At 41.5% G+C, this 19,017-nt stretch overlaps 1 protein-coding gene across 3 annotated transcripts in view; it reads left to right on the top strand.

Annotated features, from left to right (window-relative positions):
* VPS13D (vacuolar protein sorting 13 homolog D) overlaps nucleotides 1–19,017 on the top strand; it is a 243,374-nt gene that overhangs the window by 102,781 nt on the left and 121,576 nt on the right. For all 3 annotated transcript variants that reach the window (XR_015768017.1, XM_028108376.2, XM_028108375.2), the window contains exons 44-52: nucleotides 1,816–1,966; nucleotides 2,068–2,278; nucleotides 5,792–6,039; nucleotides 7,504–7,695; nucleotides 8,004–8,130; nucleotides 9,701–9,843; nucleotides 13,882–14,012; nucleotides 14,247–14,422; nucleotides 18,105–18,228. Coding sequence is in view for 2 of the 3 variants with exons in the window: in XM_028108376.2 (XP_027964177.2) it covers nucleotides 1,816–1,966; nucleotides 2,068–2,278; nucleotides 5,792–6,039; nucleotides 7,504–7,695; nucleotides 8,004–8,130; nucleotides 9,701–9,843; nucleotides 13,882–14,012; nucleotides 14,247–14,422; nucleotides 18,105–18,228 (1,503 nt within the window). In the remaining variant the exon portion in view is untranslated. The remainder of the gene's footprint in view (nucleotides 1–1,815; nucleotides 1,967–2,067; nucleotides 2,279–5,791; nucleotides 6,040–7,503; nucleotides 7,696–8,003; nucleotides 8,131–9,700; nucleotides 9,844–13,881; nucleotides 14,013–14,246; nucleotides 14,423–18,104; nucleotides 18,229–19,017) is intronic.

The following is a 19,017-nucleotide window of genomic DNA, read 5'->3' as shown; positions in this document are numbered from 1 at the left end:
AGGCTCCATGCCCAGTGCAGAGCCTGACTCAGGGCTTGATCTCACAACCCTGAGATCAAGACCTGAGCCAAAACCAAGAGTTGGATGCTTAACCGAATGAGCCACTGAGGTACCCCCCCGCCCCGTTCTCTTTCTAAGTTAAAATATAAATTAGCCATGTATGGCTGGCTATTTGCATTTTCTAGGTTTTGGTTCCAAGGTCGTAAAAGTAAATAAGAATGAAAAATAGTAAGATTTTTTTTTGCATTTGGCTTTTGAAACATCATCAGAAGATGATATTAAAAAACTGTCTTCAGGTTTTTTTCTTGTAATTTCTTCTCTCTGATGGTAGTAAGTTCTGACATGTGAGATTTTAGGTAAGCTTGGAGGCAGCAGCATCAAAATTTAAAACCATCGTTCTTGGGCCTTGGCTCTGTCAGGCTTTACCAGGCTAGGTCAGTGGGAGCCTCGCTGATGTTTGTGCCCTGGATTATATCCCTCTAAAAACCCTCCAGAAAATGACAGTTTGTCTTTTCCATGGGACTTCCTGGAAGTCTTGGTTTAAAACATGGAATTCTTCATTTTATTGTGCATTAGGCTGGTTTCCATGTATTGTTTGTTTTAATAAAAAAGTTGGTAGTATGAAAAGTTTGGATGTGGTGTCATTTGTTTCTCCAATAAAAATAGCATTGTCAATATGTTCTGGACACTCATTCAAGGAAGGATAGTTGCAGAAACCTTCTCTTTGGTGTACCTGATATGGGGTTTGATACCTTAAAAAAAAAAAAAATTCCCTGGCACTTGGTAGTAGAATGAAACATGTGTTGAATGTGTGAATGAACATGTGGAAACAGAAAGTAGTGGCCGCAACCCAAGACCAAAAATAAACTATTTCCCCCCACTCTCTGGAGTTTTGGAGCCTTGGTGTCCCGTTTGTGAAAGAGCGATTACTGAACAGAGCTGAAAACGTTGCAGAGAAAGAGAAGTTTGATTTTCAAGTCCTTTGAAAAACAAATGTTGCTTTTTCTACAGGCATGTCAACGAGTCATGTATGGGCCTAGAGAGTAATTTTTATGACATTTAGGGGGAAACAGTAATTATTGTTCCTGTGAAAGGCATGCCAGTACAGACAACTCTTTCTTACACACTCTCTGGATTTTACAAAGACAAGTTCTAACCTCAGAAGACTTCCTCCTGTTTTTCTGTGTGTGTTGGGCAGTGTCCAGCCCATTGTTAGTGTTCAAGGAGTGTTTCTCACTTTAATGGTAATCTGGGAGAAAAATACCACAGAAGGTAAATCATTTCATGTTTTGCAAAGTCTTACTCCAGTGTTTCTGAACGTTTAGTTGCTTTGGATGATCTCTGTTCCCCTCCAGTAGAGTTGAAAACAAGCCTTGTTCATAGTTTCCATATAAGGGCTGATGTGTAGGAACCCAAGGGCATTGTGAATGAAGGGTAATTTCCAGCAGACAGTTTCTTATCAAATTGCAGGAAGTTTGGAAGATTTAATAGGTTATTATGGGTCTTAGTTTCTTTATAATGTGTCTAGAGGCCTAGGACTGATTTTTCTTTGTGACACATTTTGTGATACCACGTCTGAGTAGAGGTATCTGTCTTTCTAGAGATGTTTAGAATTGGCTTTTTTAACAGTGTGTATCTATAGGATATTCACTCCTGTTAAAGATGAATGATTTTAGGGCTTAATGACTAATTTCACTGAAGGGTTATAGTAATAATAAGATGCTTTTGATTTAGGTCTTCTGGTTGGTATTGTTGTATCTTGTGTGTCTTTTCGAGAGCCCAGCTATGGTACTTTTATTCCTGTCTTTTTCGCAGTTCTCTTCGCTCCCACCTGTCCGGGTGGTCTTTGCTGTGACGATGGAAGGCAGCGCTCGGAAAGTAATCACCGTCCGGTCTGCCCTCATTGTGAAGAACAGGCTTGAGACACCAATGGAGCTAAGACTGGATAGCCCATCTGCTCCAGACAGTGAGTTTTGCCATAGTCTGTCTTCCTTTTATCTTGAGAGGGTCAGACTTTTGGGTGGAAGACTGTGCCCTGACGATGCTGACCCTTTTTATCTGTGGCAGAGCCCGTGGTGCTTCCCGCTATCATGCCAGGGGATTCGTTCGCTGTGCCTTTACATCTCACTTCTTGGCGGCTACAGGCCCGGCCCAAAGGACTGGGTGTATTTTTCTGTAAGGCTCCTATTCACTGGACCAATGTAGTGAAGACTGCAGAAGTTAGCAGCAGCAAACGAGAGTGCCACTCCATGGACTTGGACAAAAGCCGATTCTTCAGGTATGCACAGCGCTGCAGTGGCATGTAAACTTTGCTTTTTTTTAAAAAAAAAAATTCATTCTCTCTCTAAGGACTCTTAGCGAGTCACTCGTGCTTGTTTAAAACCCTGAAGTTCTTATTCCTTAAGCTCTTGTGTTAGAGTTTCTAAGGATTCGAGGGTTTCTCTTTGGTGGGGGTGGGCCTGTTGCTTGTCATCCGATAGTTATGGGAAAAACAACCAACAAACACACTACTCACACATATAAGTTAAGGAACCGGTATGTGTGCATCCGCATAAAAAGAGGACATGTAGAGAGGGAGGAAAAAATATTACCAGTTCCCATTCCTAAATTGAGAAGCAGAATCTTGGGGTTGGACATTCTTCAAATGACAGATTTCAAGAGAATTTGTAGGAAGGCTCATGCACCTAGTACTGACTTTCCTTGGCGACCTTAACAAAATTATCTAATCATGTAGATTCCTGTTTTCCCCTTCTGAAGAGTGTAAGTAATACATTTCTAGATTCAGTGTTGGAAAAAATACTGGGTTGGCATTGTTCGATCCTTCTAAACTTAGACTTTAAACTTACTTAGACTAGAGACTATCAGCTTTAGTTTTCTCTCTAGTGAAGACGGGCATTCATTTAGTTTAAACTTACAGAAGAGGTGCAGGAATAGTGTAAAGAATTCCAGTATGCCCTTTACCCAGATTGGCCGATGGTAAACAGATCGAAAAGAGAAATGAATAAATACACAGCTATAGTGAACTGTTTTAACAGTTTCCTGTCAGTAATTTATAAGACAAACAATAAAGATATAAAAGGATTTGAACAGGGCTGTCCATCAGTGCTTGTCATAATTGGCATTTATAAAACACTTTAACCAACAACTCCAGATTGTACACTCACTTCAGGTATGTGTGGAATAGTCATCAAGAGAGACCATCTACTGGGCCATAAGACAAAGATCAGTAAATATTAAAAAATTGAAACCATACACGGTAAATCTCATCATCACAGTGGGATTAAACTGGGAATCAGTAACAATAAGATGCCTGTAAAATCCCTAAATATTTGGAAATTATACAGTAGATTTCTAAATAACCCAAGGGTCAAAAAAAAAAGAAATCACAAAAGAAATTAAAAATATTTTAGGGCGCCTAAGTGGCCCAGTTGTTAAGCATCTGCCTTCCGCTCAGGTCATGATCTCAGGGTCCTGGGATTAAGTCCCGCATCGGGCTCCCTGCTCCGCGGGAAGCCTGCTTCTCCCTCTCCTTCTACCTGTCACTCCCCCTGCTTGTGCTCCCCCCTCTCAATAAATAAATAAATAAAATCTTAAAAAAAATATTTTGAACTTTACAATAATAACAACTAGACATTAAAATGGGGGGAAGCAGCAAAAGCAGTTCTAGAGAGAAATATAGGTTGTTTTGGGTTTTTTTTTTTTGAGAAATGTGTAGATTTTTAATGCTGTTTTTAGAAAATAATAAAGATGTAAAGTCAATGATCTGAGCTTCTGCCTTAAGGTAGAAAAAGAAGAGCACATTAAACACAAACAAATAGAAAAAAGACCTAATAAAAGTAAGTGTGGAAATCAATGAAATAGAAAACAATAGAGAAAATCAGCAATGTCAAGTTGGCTTTATGCAAAGATTAATAAATTCGATAAATGTCTAATAAGACTGATCAAGGAGAAAAGAAAGAAAACACAGATTACCAATATAAGGAATGAAAAGAGGAAACATTATTACAGATCCTCAGACATTAAAAGGAGATTTCTTTGAACAATTTTATACAAATAAATTCCACCCTGGAATGAATGACAAATTTCTTAAAAAACACAGATTACCAAAACTGACACAAAAAAGAAATAGAAAATCCACATAGCCCAATATCTCTTAAATATAATTTTTAATAAAAAGCCTTCCCAGAATGAAGACTCTAGGCCCATATGGCTCCACTAGTGAATTCTCCCAGACATTTTAGGGAGAAATAGCACCAGTTCTGTGTAGTCTTTCAGAAAGCAGGGCTGGAGGGAACAGTTCCTCATTCATTTTTATGAGGCCAGCATATACGTGATACCAAAACTGACATAGATATTATTGGGAAAAAACAAGAAAGGGAGAGAGAGCTACAAACTAGTATTTCCCCAAGAGATAAAAAAAAAAAAAATTCTTAACAAAATATTACCAAATAGAAATCCAGCAAGTGAGATTTATTCCAGGAATGTAAGATTATATTAACATTTGAAAATTGATAAATGTAATTTACCATATTAACCTAAAAGACTAAAAGGAAAAAACCCATCAGATCATCTCATTAAATGCCAAACAAACAAAAAAGCATTTGATAGAATTCAACACCCATTTACTGTAATATTGGGCAAGTGAGGAACCAGGGGGAATTTTTCCAGTCTGTTTAAGGGCATCTGTCATAAACCTACAGCTACCATCATGCTTAATGATGAAACCTTAAACTTTTTTTCCTTGAGATTGAGAACCAACGACTTCATTTGATATTGCCGTAGTAGTCCTAGCTGTTGCAATAAGGACAAATAAACAAATTGAAAAAGCTTGAAGATCTGAAAAGAACTAAAATTTAATATATGCAAATGACATGTATGTAGAGAACCATGGACTACGTAAGAAAATTATGAGGCCTGATAAATTTATCGAGATTTCAGGAATTAAGGGCAACCTGCAGAAATCAATTGTATTCTTATATTCTAGCCATGAACATTTGGAAATGTGATTTTAAAAAGATAGCACTTACAAGAGTATCAAAAACCATACTTGCCCAGGAATCAATCTAAGGAATTATGTACCAGTCTTCTACGCTAGAAATGACAAAACCTTGTCAAGGGATAGTAAAGAAAATCCAATAACTAAGTGGAAAGCTAACCAAGTTCGTGGATTAGAAGACTCGATATTTTTAGGATTTCCATGCTCGCTAAATTGATCTGGAGATACAACCCAGTTGGCCATCTGCGACCCAATTGGCTGTCAACAGGATGATGAATAAATAAAAAAATGGTATACTCATCCATTGTCATGTGGGTCAAATTACTGATGCATACGTACAACAGCATGACTGCATCTTGTAGAAACTTCATGTTACACACAAAAAGCCAGACCCCAGGAATGGTAAATACTGTATCATTCCATTTACATGCAGCTCAAGAACAGGCTCAACCAATCTATAAGTGATAAGTAAAAGACAGTGGTTACTTCTTTGTTGGGAGAGGATATTGATTGGAAAGGGAGAGGAGGGAACTTTGTGGAATGAGAGAAAGATTGTGTATAACTGGTTTTGGGTAGCAGTTAATGAGGTATACATGTTTGTCAAAACTCACCAAACTGAGCATTTAAAATTACCCATTTTATTATGATTTAATTATACCTCAGTAAATGTGTTTAGATTGAAAATCACAAATATCTCACTGAATTGTTGAACCGTTTTAAGGTAATGCTTTCTCATACTCCACTGAGGAGGAAAAATTCAAGTTCTTTGGTTTTTACAGTGTTTTGTCCTCATAGGTTTTGTGTGGCCATAAAGAAGGAGAATTACCCGGATTATATGCCCTCAAACATATTTTCTGATAGTGCAAAACAGATCTTCAGACAACCTGGACATACCATATACCTCCTGCCAACTGTGGTCATCTGCAACTTGCTACCTTGTGAACTTGACTTTTATGTTAAAGGGATGCCAATTAATGGGACCCTGAAACCCGGCAAAGAGGTGGCCCTCCACACAGCTGATACATCGCAGAACATTGAACTGGGTGAGGGTTTAGTCAAAGAATCATTGGTGGTAATTCTATGGAAATGTCACTGAGTATTTTGTGATCATTTGGTAAACATTTTAGAGAACTTAGAGCACATGATATCTCAATAACCCAGCTCAAGGGATTCACGCGACTAAAAAAAAAAACAAACTTAGAAAATTACCAAAAGAAAAAATCTGAACAAATCCAAAAGATTTACAGAGGAAGCATTCAACAGAGTCTTTTTTCTTATATTGCTCACTTGATGTGTGACTACAGGAAGTCATTTCATCTTTTCAAACCATGCTTTTTTTCCTGGCTGTAAAATGAGCAAAATCCGAGGTCTCTCCTCTTTTTAGGAAAGGGGAAGACGTGCTTGGCACACACGGTACTCCAGGCATTATGTCAGGTGCTTTCACACACGTGATCTCACATAAGCCTACGGTCGTAGTTGCTGCTCTTATTTACCGATGAAGAAACTGAGGTTTGGGGCGTTTCACGCACCAGGTGATTTTCAGCCACAGGGACGAATAATGATGTCAACGTAGAGAATCGTTACTGTATTTGCAGCACTTAAGGCAAAGAGGGATTCCTGGAGTTTGGACAGGACATATGACTCAGCTGCGTGAGTGACCTCACTGTGTCCTCTCACACAACCCCTGTTTCAGGCGGACAGCTGTTAGCCCCTTTTTACAGGTGAGGAAACTCAGACTCACTGAACTTAAGCAGTGTGTTCAACGGTGACCAGCTGACATTTCAGCGCATGTGTGAATCCTCGAGCTTGATTTAGAAGAAAAAAACAATGCAGTGCTAGTTGTCCATTCTAAAGAAAACAGGTCTCTGCTCTGACATTTAAGTATCTCTTCAACAAATGTTCCTGGAGCCCTGTAGAAAATGGAAATGTCCCCCCCAACCCACCACCACCGCACGTACACCCAGCACTCCTGTCTTCCCAGTCATGCTCCACATGGATGATCACTTTTAGTAACAGTCCTGCGACAGACCTACCGGTATTCTCCCCATTTGGCAGAGGAGCTGCATCGAGGTTAGCTTGCCCCACTCCCAGCCCCCCATCACACAGCTGGTAAGGACAGACTGGGAATTGGAAGCCAGGCAGTGTGACTGCCGAAGACCTTGCCTCTTACCCTGTACTTGCCTTTCCTGTGTTTGAGGTGCCTGCCCAGCTCAGGGCCTGATGAATAGTAAGCTCACAACAATCATAGCTGTTATTGATAGCTTTTTGGTAGTTTCATCCTTCTGATTATGCAGTTCAGACTCTCTCGTGTACCTTCCAGACCGTCTGGTTTGCTTCAAATTTATTCTCGCCCCAGCTAAAGGAAAATGGCTGTTCCAATGAGATTTTTGCTGGTTACATATGTAGTTACTGATTTTTCCAAAAGGAATCCAATTTTGTTTGGCTGTGGGCTATTTTGACAAACTAAAGTGAGAACCCAGGCAGACAATAGCTTGTATCTTCTTTAGGGGTATCACTGGAGAATTTTCCACTCTGTAAAGAATTGCTCATTCCACCTGGAACGCAAAACTACATGGTAAGAATGCGACTCTATGATATCAACCGGCGACAGCTGAACCTCACTATCCGGATTGTGTGTCGAGCAGAAGGATCCTTAAAGATCTTCATTTCTGCTCCATATTGGTTGATTAACAAAACAGGTATGTACAGAGGCCGCTCAAGGAGGCCTCTGGCGTTGGTCATGGGAATTCAGATTTATTTGCTCAGCTAACTGAATGGAGCCAATGCAAATAGATTACTTCAACAGTCTAAGCTGCTAAAACTCTCCTGCGTCCATAATAAATGCTTAATCGTGGTCAAAAGTGTCCTTTCAGACAACAAAGTGAGCCCACCAAATAAATTCAATTTTCACGATTCTCCCCCTTGGCAATTTTTTTCCTTTACCATCTGCATCTGTCTTGCGTAGACTGTGTGAGATTGATGTAAACTTTCCCCCTCCTTCCTAAAGGGTTACCACTGATCTTCAGACAGGACAATGCAAAGACAGATGCTGCAGGCCAGTTTGAAGAACACGAGCTGGCCCGGAGCCTGAGCCCTCTCTTATTCTGCTACGCTGACAAAGAGCAGCCAAACCTGTGAGTACAGTTATTTATGGAAAGGGGAAATAAGCTCCTAGGCGAGGGAAAAAATTAGCAAAGGCTATAGTATATCCGTGCAAGTAGAAATATACTGTAGATAACAATCCTGACTTGGCAGGGGAATAGGACCATGACCTAATGGGATTTTTTTCAGATCTAATTTCTGTGTCATTTGATACTGAAAATAAACCATTTGGTGGGTTTGTAATGAAAGCTAGTTTTATTTTACATGTATTGAAGGAGTTCTATTCATAACTCCGCCAGTGAGGGGAACCCACATGTTCCCTTCCCTGCTCTGCACGGTTTTCTCCTGCACTGAGCCCTCAGCATGGGCAGTGGAGCTGTTATCAGAGGGGAGATAGCCTGGCCCTTTGGTAAACCCAGTCCAGGGCGTTTTTTGAAATAAACTGCCCTTTCAAGAGCTCAGAGCACTCGCTGCGTGTTTAAAGTCAGGGACGAGCAGCGTTTGCGAGATTCAGATGACCCGGCCTTTGCGGGTGTGGTAGGAGCTTGGATTCCCTTTTGTTCTTGTTTTTGACATTCTGCTCTTTATAGGAGTCTTCTCATTTAGAGCCTTCCTCAGAGGGAGGTGAGCGCATAGCGCTACAGTGCCATCCCCTGCTGTAGAGATGTAGAAGTGAGCCACAGCTGTCCAAGGAAGGCTTCGGGAGCGCTGCACACCAGCGGCTGCAGACGTGGCTCCCAGGCAGGGCTATGGCCTCGGACCTACTGGCGACTGACTGGATATGGTGGGCGTTACAGACAGCCCCTTGACACAGTCTCACGCCTTCCCCGAGAGGATTCTGATGGTTTTAGATCGAGGACTTGACATCTGTGACGCAGTTTGACTTATCCCGGGAACCCACGGTTCACCAAGCATCTCTGCCTCGCCCATCACATCCCAGGGGATTAGGCAGGGCAGGAAATACTGTTTTATTTTAAGATGAGGAAACCGAGGCTCAGAGCAAACTACCCGTCCAAGGTTACGTGGCTTGTTAGTGGTAGAGCCAGAACACACATTGGGGAATTCTGTCTCCAGGATCCATGACAAGACCCTGGCCGCCCAGACGGCCCTTTGCCGTTGTAATAGTACCAAGCCTGAGAAAGAAGATAACCATTAGCTGCATCTCGTGTACATACTTTTCTGGTGTGCACAGAGTCATGTCCACACTTTTCTCCTACGGTCAAGGTGTTTCACGAACCCCTGAAACATGTGAGATAGGAAAGTATCAGTTTGCCTCGACTCCTTGTTTCTCAGAGGAATAAGGTATCATAGTCCTTTCCTTATGATTTATGCTCTTCGAATCATAATGTTTTCTCTGAACGTGTCCAGGTATAGACGTCAGTACATTTCACACTTTGCAGTACTGTGGCCGCCTCTAAGATCAGAGTTCTGACCACTGGCTGATTGCCTTGCTGTGTTGGGAAATCACACGAGGGTGAAGAAGAGTCAGTGTTAGAGTTCTGGTTTGGGGTGATAGCTTCAGCAGTGTTTCCTGATTAGAACAGGTAGGTAAGACTGTTTCATGGCTGAATACATGTATCTCTGCTTTTCTGCCCCACACAGCTGCACGATGAGAATCGGAAGGGGGATTCATCCTGAAGGCATGCCGGGCTGGTGTCAGGGCTTCTCACTGGATGGTGGTAGTGGTGTACGAGCTTTGAAAGTCATCCAGCAAGGAAACCGCCCAGGGCTGATCTATAACATTGGTGGGTTACATTTGGAGCAGCGGGAGAATCAGAACCATTGGCCAATGACCTCAGGCTTGGAGGAATAAGCTGGCCATATGTTTTGGCCTGGCTGCAAGTGCTGATTTTCTCATTTGGCATTGGGTCAGGTATCTGTTCTCTGAATGCTAGATTGATATCAACACAGATCTGTTCTCCTAGGGACTAAGGAGCCACCTAAACACTGCCCTTTTGAGGTCTGGGACTCTGTTTAATTTCAGACTCACCTGTGTCAGGAAAGTATCGGTTTGGCTTGAATCCTTGTTTTTCATGGGAATAATAGGAACACTTAGAATGCTTTTCATCCTCCAAGCATTTCCCACGCATTCATTAAAACCTGCAAACCCTAAGAGGGTAAGAAGCATTGTTCTCCTTGAAACTGAAGCAGAGAGGTTAAGTGACTTGCCCAGATGCAAAGGGCAAGTCTGGGTCAGAAGTAGGATTATGATTGGGGTGTACACATTTGAGGCAGAAAATATAATAAAACGTGCTTAGCGGTTATAGTAATCAGAAGCCCCTAAACTAGCTTAACTTCTTGAGGTGGAGGGTGTTGAGGGAAGGGGAGAGTACTGTACGATGTACCTCATAGCCATCTGGGACACTCAAAAGACTTTCTGAAGAGTTAAGGTAAGTTTGATTTAAATATGTCTCAGGTTTAAAATGTTAGCAGTGCACCCTTCCTTTAGTATATAATTTCCAAAGATCTCAAAGCGCTGTTGAGTGTTGAATGCTGGAAAACCATCTAGAACTGTGCTGTCTGTCATTGAACCCTCTACGAGGATGGCAGTGCTCCATTTTACACCGTCCGGTGCAGCAGCGCCAGCCACATAGCCCATAGTGTGGCCACCGAGCACGCAGAGTACCTTACTAAGAAGTGGGGCAGGTGTGACCAAGGAATTGACTCTTGCGTTGTACTTGATTTTAATGAGTTTAAATAGCCATTCAGGATTAAGGGCAACTGTAATTGGACAGTGCAGATACAAAGAGTCCTGTTGTAGAGGGAAAATCCGAGGTGGTATCATGTAGCTGTTTACCCTAAGTCCCGTGGAGGGCCAGAGGTAAGTTTAAGTATTTGAGGGCTTGTTAGCAAGTCTCTTCCAAGTCCAGCTTCCTTTTCCTGTTTTTGGAACATGAATTCATATGTGTTCTCCCTTGACAGGGGAGCTGTCTTCTTTAAGGCTGATGTTAAGATTTTTAGTAGAAGAAATAAATTTTCTGCGATCCTCCCGCCAGGGATCGTTTTCTTTCTTTTATTATTGTTGTTGTTGTTGTTGTTGTTGTTTGTTTGTTTGCCCGGGGTCATTTTCTGTACTTTGTCTTTACATCTGTTTGCTCCACCTCTTGAATAGGCAAAGGCTGTGTTTCATGCTCTGTTTGGCTATCTGCTGGGGTATCTTGTCCTTGATACAGTTCCTGAAGAAAGATACCACAGGGTGGCTAGAAGCTGCAGTTGGGACAGATTGTGGGGGGAAATGGAGGCTTGTGCCTTCTGAAGTACCAGGAAGCACCGAGTTCTGCAAAGAGGCAAACAGGTCTCCAGTCAGAAATAATGCTGTAGCATGCATATAAACTTGTATGCGAGGAGCATTCATTAAAAGTCACTGCACATGTTTTTAGGAACAGTACTGTGATAGGAATTTTGTTGTTACACCAAAGAAAGGGATAGAGGGGGTAGGCTAAGATAGGAGTTTATAATTCCTAAGGATCATGAGATCTTGGCATGTATTATCAAGGGAATTTGTGGAATCTCTCCCTTGAATATTTTTGAAGAATTAGATAACCAGCTCCCTATCAGGAGAGTTTAAAAGTGAAGTCCCAAGATGAAAAGCCAGGGAGGACCTTGCCAGTTAGCCCTCCATGTACCTCCAAAAAGAAGGATTTTTGTACATTTTAATCTTACCAGATGTTCATTTATTGGGAGTTTGCTAAGGCAATCTAAGATGAAAAAGGACACAAAAAAGTCTGCTTTTCAAAAAAAATTGGGTCTTTATACTGTAGACTCTTTTTGTAATATCAAATTAAATATATCTTTTGTAGGCAGACTTTGTATTGGTTAAGATCAGCTAGCTGTGAATATCAACTTCTGACAATGCTTTCCTGTAGCAGGAAAAAAATGATAGGGTACATCTCCCTATTAGAGTATTTTTTTTAAAAGATTTTATTTATTTATTTGACAGAGAGAGAGAGCGAGAGAGGGAACACAAGCAGGGGGAGTCGGAGAGGGAGAAGCAGGCCTCCTGCTGAGCAGGGAGCCCGATGTGGGGCTCGATCCCAGGACCCTGGGATCATGATCTGAGCCGAAGGCAGACGCTTAATGACTGAGCCACCCAGGCACCCCCCTATTCGAGTATTACTTAGCATTTCTTGGCTACAGAATTTCAGACTTTTCCTGTTTTTGTGATTTGCTTAGTCTTTTTTTTTTTTTTAAGATTTTATTTATTTTTTGACAGAGACACAGCGAGAGAGGGAACCGAGCAGGGGGAGTGGGAGAGGGAGCAGGCTTCCTGCTGAGCAGGGAGCCCTGTGTGGGGCTCCATCCCAGGACTCTGGGATCATGACCTGAGCCGAAGGCAGACGCTTAACGACTGAGCCACCCAGGCGCCCCATTTGCTCAGTCTTTTAGGTATTTTGAAGACTTAGATTAAAGCAATACCAGCTTTTTTAAGCCAGTACATGTGAATTATGGAGTTAACAGACTAGAATATTTATAATTGGGGTTATGTTGGGACACCCAGGACATCTAGTTATCATGTCCTAAGATCTCTTCTTTTTTTATGGTCTCTTGACACTTGTTAACTGCTGAGGAGGGTCCTTGTAAATGTCCCATCATGATGTGATCAAGGGCTCCCGAGGCAGTGTGCCTGGGGTTGAACCCAGCTGGGCCACTTACTGGCTCTGTGACCTAGTGCTTAAGTTTCCTCGTGTATAAAACGGAAAGACTGAAAATACCATCTGATAAGGTTGTTAGGGAATTAAACGTAGAGCCTTTGGGAGAGGTGCATCCTGCATTAGGAATTCAATAAATATCATTTTTATTATTTCTAACTATAAATATTTTTATCCTTGTATAACCGGAGCTCAGCCTAGTGCCTTGAATATAGTTGCTGTATTTATTATCTGAATGAATGAATAATTTATCCCACTGAGTTTTGTAGTTTTTAAAATTGTCATCAGAGGGGCGCCTGGGTGGCTCTGTCGATAGGCGTCTGCCTTTGGCTCGGGTCATGATCCCAGGGTCCTGGGATTGAGCCCCGCATCGGGCTCCCTGCTCCGCGGGAGGCCTGCTTCTCCCTCTCCCACTCCCCCTGCTTGTGTTCTCTCTCTCACTGTGTCTCTCTGTCAAAAAAAAAAAAATCTCTAAAAAAAAATAAAATTGCCATCAGAGTTTTTAAGATAATTCAGTGCTGTTTCCCTTCTTTCTTTCTTTGGGATCCAGTGTTTGGAGATGACATGGTAGGTGCTGGAAACATTTATCTTATGAATGAATACATCTGTAATATTTAGCTTCATGTTTTAGCTGGGTTCTTGGACAGTGGGCTAAAAGAAAGTCCTAGAGAAGAGTCCGCTGTGTTTTGGGCCGTGCAGGATCCAGTTAAATAATCTGAAATTTCTGCCATATGTGAAAGGGGCAAGTTCCCAAGGAGGAAATTTTGTGTCCCAGATGTAAACAGAAATGTATCATATGAACTGTCTTAGTAGTCCCTTGGTAAACGGAAACTACCAGTACCTGTGGCTGAACACCTGCATGTCTTAGTTGCTGTTGTGATGGGGCAGCCTTTATGGAGAAGCTAGGAATTATGAAACTTTTACTGAAACTTTTTAAGGCTGAAGTGGGCATAAAGAATAAGACTTTGAGTGCAGTTGTTTTCATTCCATTCTTGGAAGGCTTGACAGCATCTCTGGGTGATAATGATTGTTTTCTCAGGGCAAGTATGTACTTGTGAAGCCTATTGATTTCTGTCAGACCATGAATTTTCTTTCTTCTGATTAACTCATGGAAGTGGTTCTTATTATTTGCAGGGATTGATGTCAAGAAAGGCCGAGGTCGATATATTGACACCTGTATGGTCATCTTTGCCCCTCGTTACCTGTTAGATAATAAATCATCTCACAAGCTTGCATTTGCACAGAGGGAATTTGCCCGGGGACAGGTAAGTAGTTTACTTTTGAAGAATGACTAGTGTTTATTTAACAGCACGGAGAGTTTTAATGCCATGGCTTATCTCTCCATCAGCACTGTGAGTTTTGTGATGTGAATGACCATTTTGTGCCTTTGGAACCCTAACTAGCTTGTGGTAGAGGGCTCAGAGTAGGTGGTTGCTCAGGAAACATTTGCTGTCTTGACTTGATTTGTTGACTAAAGCCAGTGATCCTGTGTATTTTAGGGAACAGCCAATCCTGAAGGTTACATTTCCACCCTTCCTGGTTCCAGTGTGGTGTTCCATTGGCCTCGGAATGACTACGATCAGCTCTTATGTGTCAGATTGATGGATGTTCCCAACTGTATTTGGTCTGGAGGCTTTGAAGTCAACAAGAATAATTCCTTCCATATCAACATGAGGTAAATTCAGAGACTATATTTAAACAAAAAGTAGTCGTGTTTGAGGAGAAGTAATGTAGACAGTGAGCTGTAAATACCATGTACAATAGAGATATCTACAAGTCTATAAAAAGTAAATAGTAATATTACCCTTCATGAAATGGGCACATTTCTAGCTCAAAGTTCTTAAAACTTGCAGTGACCAGATAAATATGACCGAATGTTTTGATGGAATGAATTAAAGGGCATGTTGACAGTTTTGACCATGGTGCAGTTGCTGTGGGCTGAGGTTGTAAATCCAAGGGGCTGCACTGAGCTCGTGATTGCCTGCAGCTCTGAAAATTCTGTTTGTATTTAGATGCTAACATTATTTATAGATGGTTTTGTATATTCTTCCACATTGTGTATGCTCTTTTCTCACTTGGTCGGTTTAGTAAATTATCAGGCCTTCTTTACCCAACCCAGTGACTCTCAGGTCCTTATTAAGAAAAATTAAACAGATTCAGTCTCAACTACCACAGGATGACTTTTTTCTTTCCGCTTTCATCACATGCTTTTTTTAAAAAATACTAATTTTTTTAATTGTGATAAAATACACATACCTATAAGAAAGATAACACAAAGACACAGATTATTTTTGTGGGCCTCAGGCACATAACATGAAATTTACCATCTTAACCATTTTTAAATTCACTAGGTTAAGTGTGTTCATACTATAGGGCAGCCAAGTGTCCAGAGCTCTTCTTGTCTTGCAGAATGAAACTCTATACCCATTAACAACAACTATGCATCTCCCCCTTCTTCATGTTAGTATCACACTGTTTTGAATAATGTAGCTTTATAATGAGTTCTGAAATCAGGAAATGTGAGACCTCCAACTTTGTTCTTTTTTTAGGATTATTTTGGGGGCTCCTGGCTGATTCAGTTTGTAGGGCATGTGATACTTGATCTTGGGGTTATAAGTTCAACCCCAAGTTCAACCCCTTGGGTGTAGAGATTACTTAAAAATAAAATATTTTTTAAAAAAGATTATTTTGGTTGTTGGAATTCCTTGAGATTCTATCAGAATTTCAGGGTAGATTTTTCTATCTCTGGAAAAAAACCACTTGGGATTTGGGTAGGAACTGTATTAAATCTGTAGATCCACATTGGGCAGCATTGCCATCTGAACAACATTAAGTCTTTGGATCTGTACACATGGGATGCCTTTCCATTTATTTGTTTAGTTTCTTTCATCAAATGCTTTGGCAGCTAAAGACACTGAAATCATTGCTATTTTGATACATTTAGAAATAAAATTTAAGCTTTTGTACTTTATGGTTAGTTCTCCATTGAGAACACTCTTGTAAAGGAACAGAAAAAAGGCTGATTTAAGAAGAGATGATGCAAAATAGTATCTACATTTGACTTTTTAAAACACGCGTTATCTGAAGATTGTTTTTTTCTTTGTGGTCAGTGGTGTACCCTTCTAATTTCCTTTTGCCCTGGCCCTGATTAGAGTCCATTGCATTTGGTAAAGTGGTTTTCAAGCCGTGTTTCTAGGAGTCGTCAGGGGGTTTAAGGAGGTGACTTCAGGGGCTGAGGGAGCCAAGTGGGCAGGGCTCCAGTGCACTCGTCCCTGCTTCAACCAGAACTCTTGTCTGTTAGTATCCTGTGTCCCCACCAGACTTAATGGGGTGGGGTGGTGAGGAATTGCTTCTGCAGCTAAAACCACCAGTGGTTTATGTACTGCTTGGGTGGAGGTCACCTGGATATGTTGTGTGAGAAGAAGCCAATTCAGAATTAAGCAAAAGTTGTTCATGACTACTTCAAGGAAGGAAGGGAGGAAGAAAAAATGTGTGGAGGCGGGGGAAGAAGATGGTATGTGTACCTCTGTTAACCCTTTGGAGTGGTTTTAGTGCACAGAGCTACTGAGCATGGGCCCACAGCCTCTTTCTTTGCCCTTCTCCATGTTTACATTTTAAAACTGTTTAAACCTACAGAAAACTCACAAGTGGTATAAAGAACACCCCTTTATCTTTCACCTGGATTAACTACATGTCAGCATTTTGCTGTGTCCTTGCTTTGTGTCCACGCATGCACGCATGCAATCTTTTTCGAGCCATTTGAAAGTAAATTGAAGTCATCCTGTTAGTTTAGCTGTAAAAACTTCATTTATCTACCCAAAGACGAGGGCATTTTTCTGAGTCAATATACTGTCATTACACACTGAAGAAATTGAATATTGGTTTGTTTTCTGATTTTTTTTTTTAAGGTAATCTCTACACCCAACATAGGGCTCAAACTCACGACCCAGAGATCGAGAATCCCATGCTCTACCGACTGGCCCCCCGGGCGCCCCCTGATAAAGTCTTTTGAAACGTCCTTCATAGGGGTGCCGGTGGCACAGTCAGTGACACAGTCACATGTCATTTGGCATCCGATTCTTGGTTTTGGCTCAGGTTGTGATCTTAGGATCATGAGATCGAGTCCTGTGTCTGGCTCCATGCTCAGCGTGGAGTCTACTTGGGATTCTCTGTCCCTCTCCTTCTGCCCTTCATACTCACGCGTGCGCTTGCGCACTCTCTCTCTCTCTCTCTCCGGAATAAATAAATCTGAAAAAAAAAGAAAGAAAGAAATGTCTTTCATAGCAGCTCCCTTCCTCCTGATTGAGGATCTGGTCACAGATCATGCATTTTATTCGGCAGATCTCATCCACTTTCACCTACAGTACTCCTACTTTTCCTTTTTTGCCTTTTTTGACATTGGAATTTTTAAAGATTCCAAGCCAGTTTCTTGTAGAATGTTCTATTTTCTGGATTTCTCTGAGAGTTTCCTATACATAGATTTAGATCAGACGTTTTTGGTAAGAATACTACATATATGGTGTTACATGTTTCTCAGTGGGTCACACAGGAAGCCTGTGACATCTGTTGGTCCCATTATTGATGTTGCTAAATTCAGTCATCACTTGATTGGGGTGGTGTCCACCAGATCTCTCTATTGTAAAGTTACCTTTGATTCTTTGTAAACAGTAGTAGACCACTGGGGGGATAATTTGAGACTGTGTGTATATTCTGCTCCCCGGAAACCTTTCACCCACTGGTTTGATGGTTCTTGCCTGAATCAGTGATTGCCTTGGTGGTTGCAAAATGGTGATTTTCTAATTATTTCATTTCTTCTACATTTATTAACTGATATTCTTTTGAAGGAAGAGCTCCCTCATTCTCTCCAGTGATCTATCTATATTTAAATACACGTACACGTATACATAAACACACACATATAGAAGAAAAATCATGGTTTACCTACTGGTAGCTACTGGTGGATTCTTCCTCACCTTCCATCATCCTACCGTGAAAACCCTGGTTATTAATAACATCCATACATTAGTTTGAACCATGTGAAATTGCTCTTTTTTTATGTCAAAGCAATCTAATATCTAGACTGTTTACTCATTTGCTACGCTGGCACTATTACCCAAAACAGGCCCACCAAGTAAAATATATTGGCTTTACTATGTACCGACAACGTGCTGTTCAGAAGTTGCTTGGATGAATTCTTTTTTATTCAGTGTGATTACGGGGTCAGTTTCTACTTTTCGAGTGTGATCAAAGAGCACACAGTGGTGTCGGTTGAGGTCCAGACCATATCACAATAGCGAGAAGTCTGGGTGAGCTGTAACTTGTTTCCTCCATGGTGTGCATGTTTCCTTTACGTGCAGAGATATCCTGGGGAAGTGCTTTTTCCTGCGCGTGGAAATCACTCTCCGAGGAGCTACCTACAGGATCTCGTTCAGTGACACGGACCAGTTACCCCCTCCTTTCCGAATTGACAACTTTTCTAAGGTATCGGGTGGGGTCATGAGCCAGTTTGGCTGTTTCATGTGTGGGAAGGTGGAGTGTAAATTATAAAGTACTGCCTTTAAGATAAGGGTGAAATGCATTTTAAACTTGGATTGGAAAGAAACTATATGGGGATCTCTGCAGCCGGACAACCCTAGACACCCTTACCCTCAGGAGGTGGCTTCTGCTAGTTAGTTTGACTGCTGGGCAGCCTTGTCCAGAAGTGACTTCTCAGCCCACCATAATCATTCTGACTGGATTGTTTGGTGGACATGGTGCCCTCTGTCCTCTGTAGACACTCCACACAAACAGAGAGAGGAATCAGAATCAGATTGTCCGGTGACAACGGGAATGGGCACCTCTCCTGTTGCTTCATTACAGTGAACATTTTTTATAAATCTTCCAAGGAAAGCCAAAATGGAAATCAGAAGAGGCTCTTTTAAATTATGCCTCTGAGGGGCACCTGGGTGGCTCAGTCATTGAGCGTCTGCCTTCAGCTCAGGTCATGATCCTGGGGTCCTGGGATCGAGCCCGCATTGGGCTCCCTGCTCAGAGGAGAGTCTGCTTCTCCCTCTTCCACTCCCCTGCTTATGTTCCCTCTCTCGTTGTCTCTCTCTCTCTCTCTCTGTCAAATTAAAAAATAAAATTAAATAAATAAATAAATAAATTATGCCTCTGAGTAACAGCATCTTATGTGACTTCCCATAGCTGAATTCCAGAATTTGTATTCCTTTCTGTGTTCAGAGTGGATCCCAAGGGGTTTGGGGGGGGAGCGGTGAGAGTAGAGGAGAT

This window comes from Eumetopias jubatus, unplaced genomic scaffold (genome assembly GCF_037043125.1).
Source record: "Eumetopias jubatus isolate StellerSeaLion01/CBP00866 unplaced genomic scaffold, mEumJub1_p1.0 scaffold_4, whole genome shotgun sequence".
NCBI classification, from domain to species: domain Eukaryota; kingdom Metazoa; phylum Chordata; class Mammalia; order Carnivora; family Otariidae; genus Eumetopias; species Eumetopias jubatus.
Note: the sequence above shows the minus strand (reverse complement) of the source record. Positions and strands in the feature narration are given on the sequence as shown.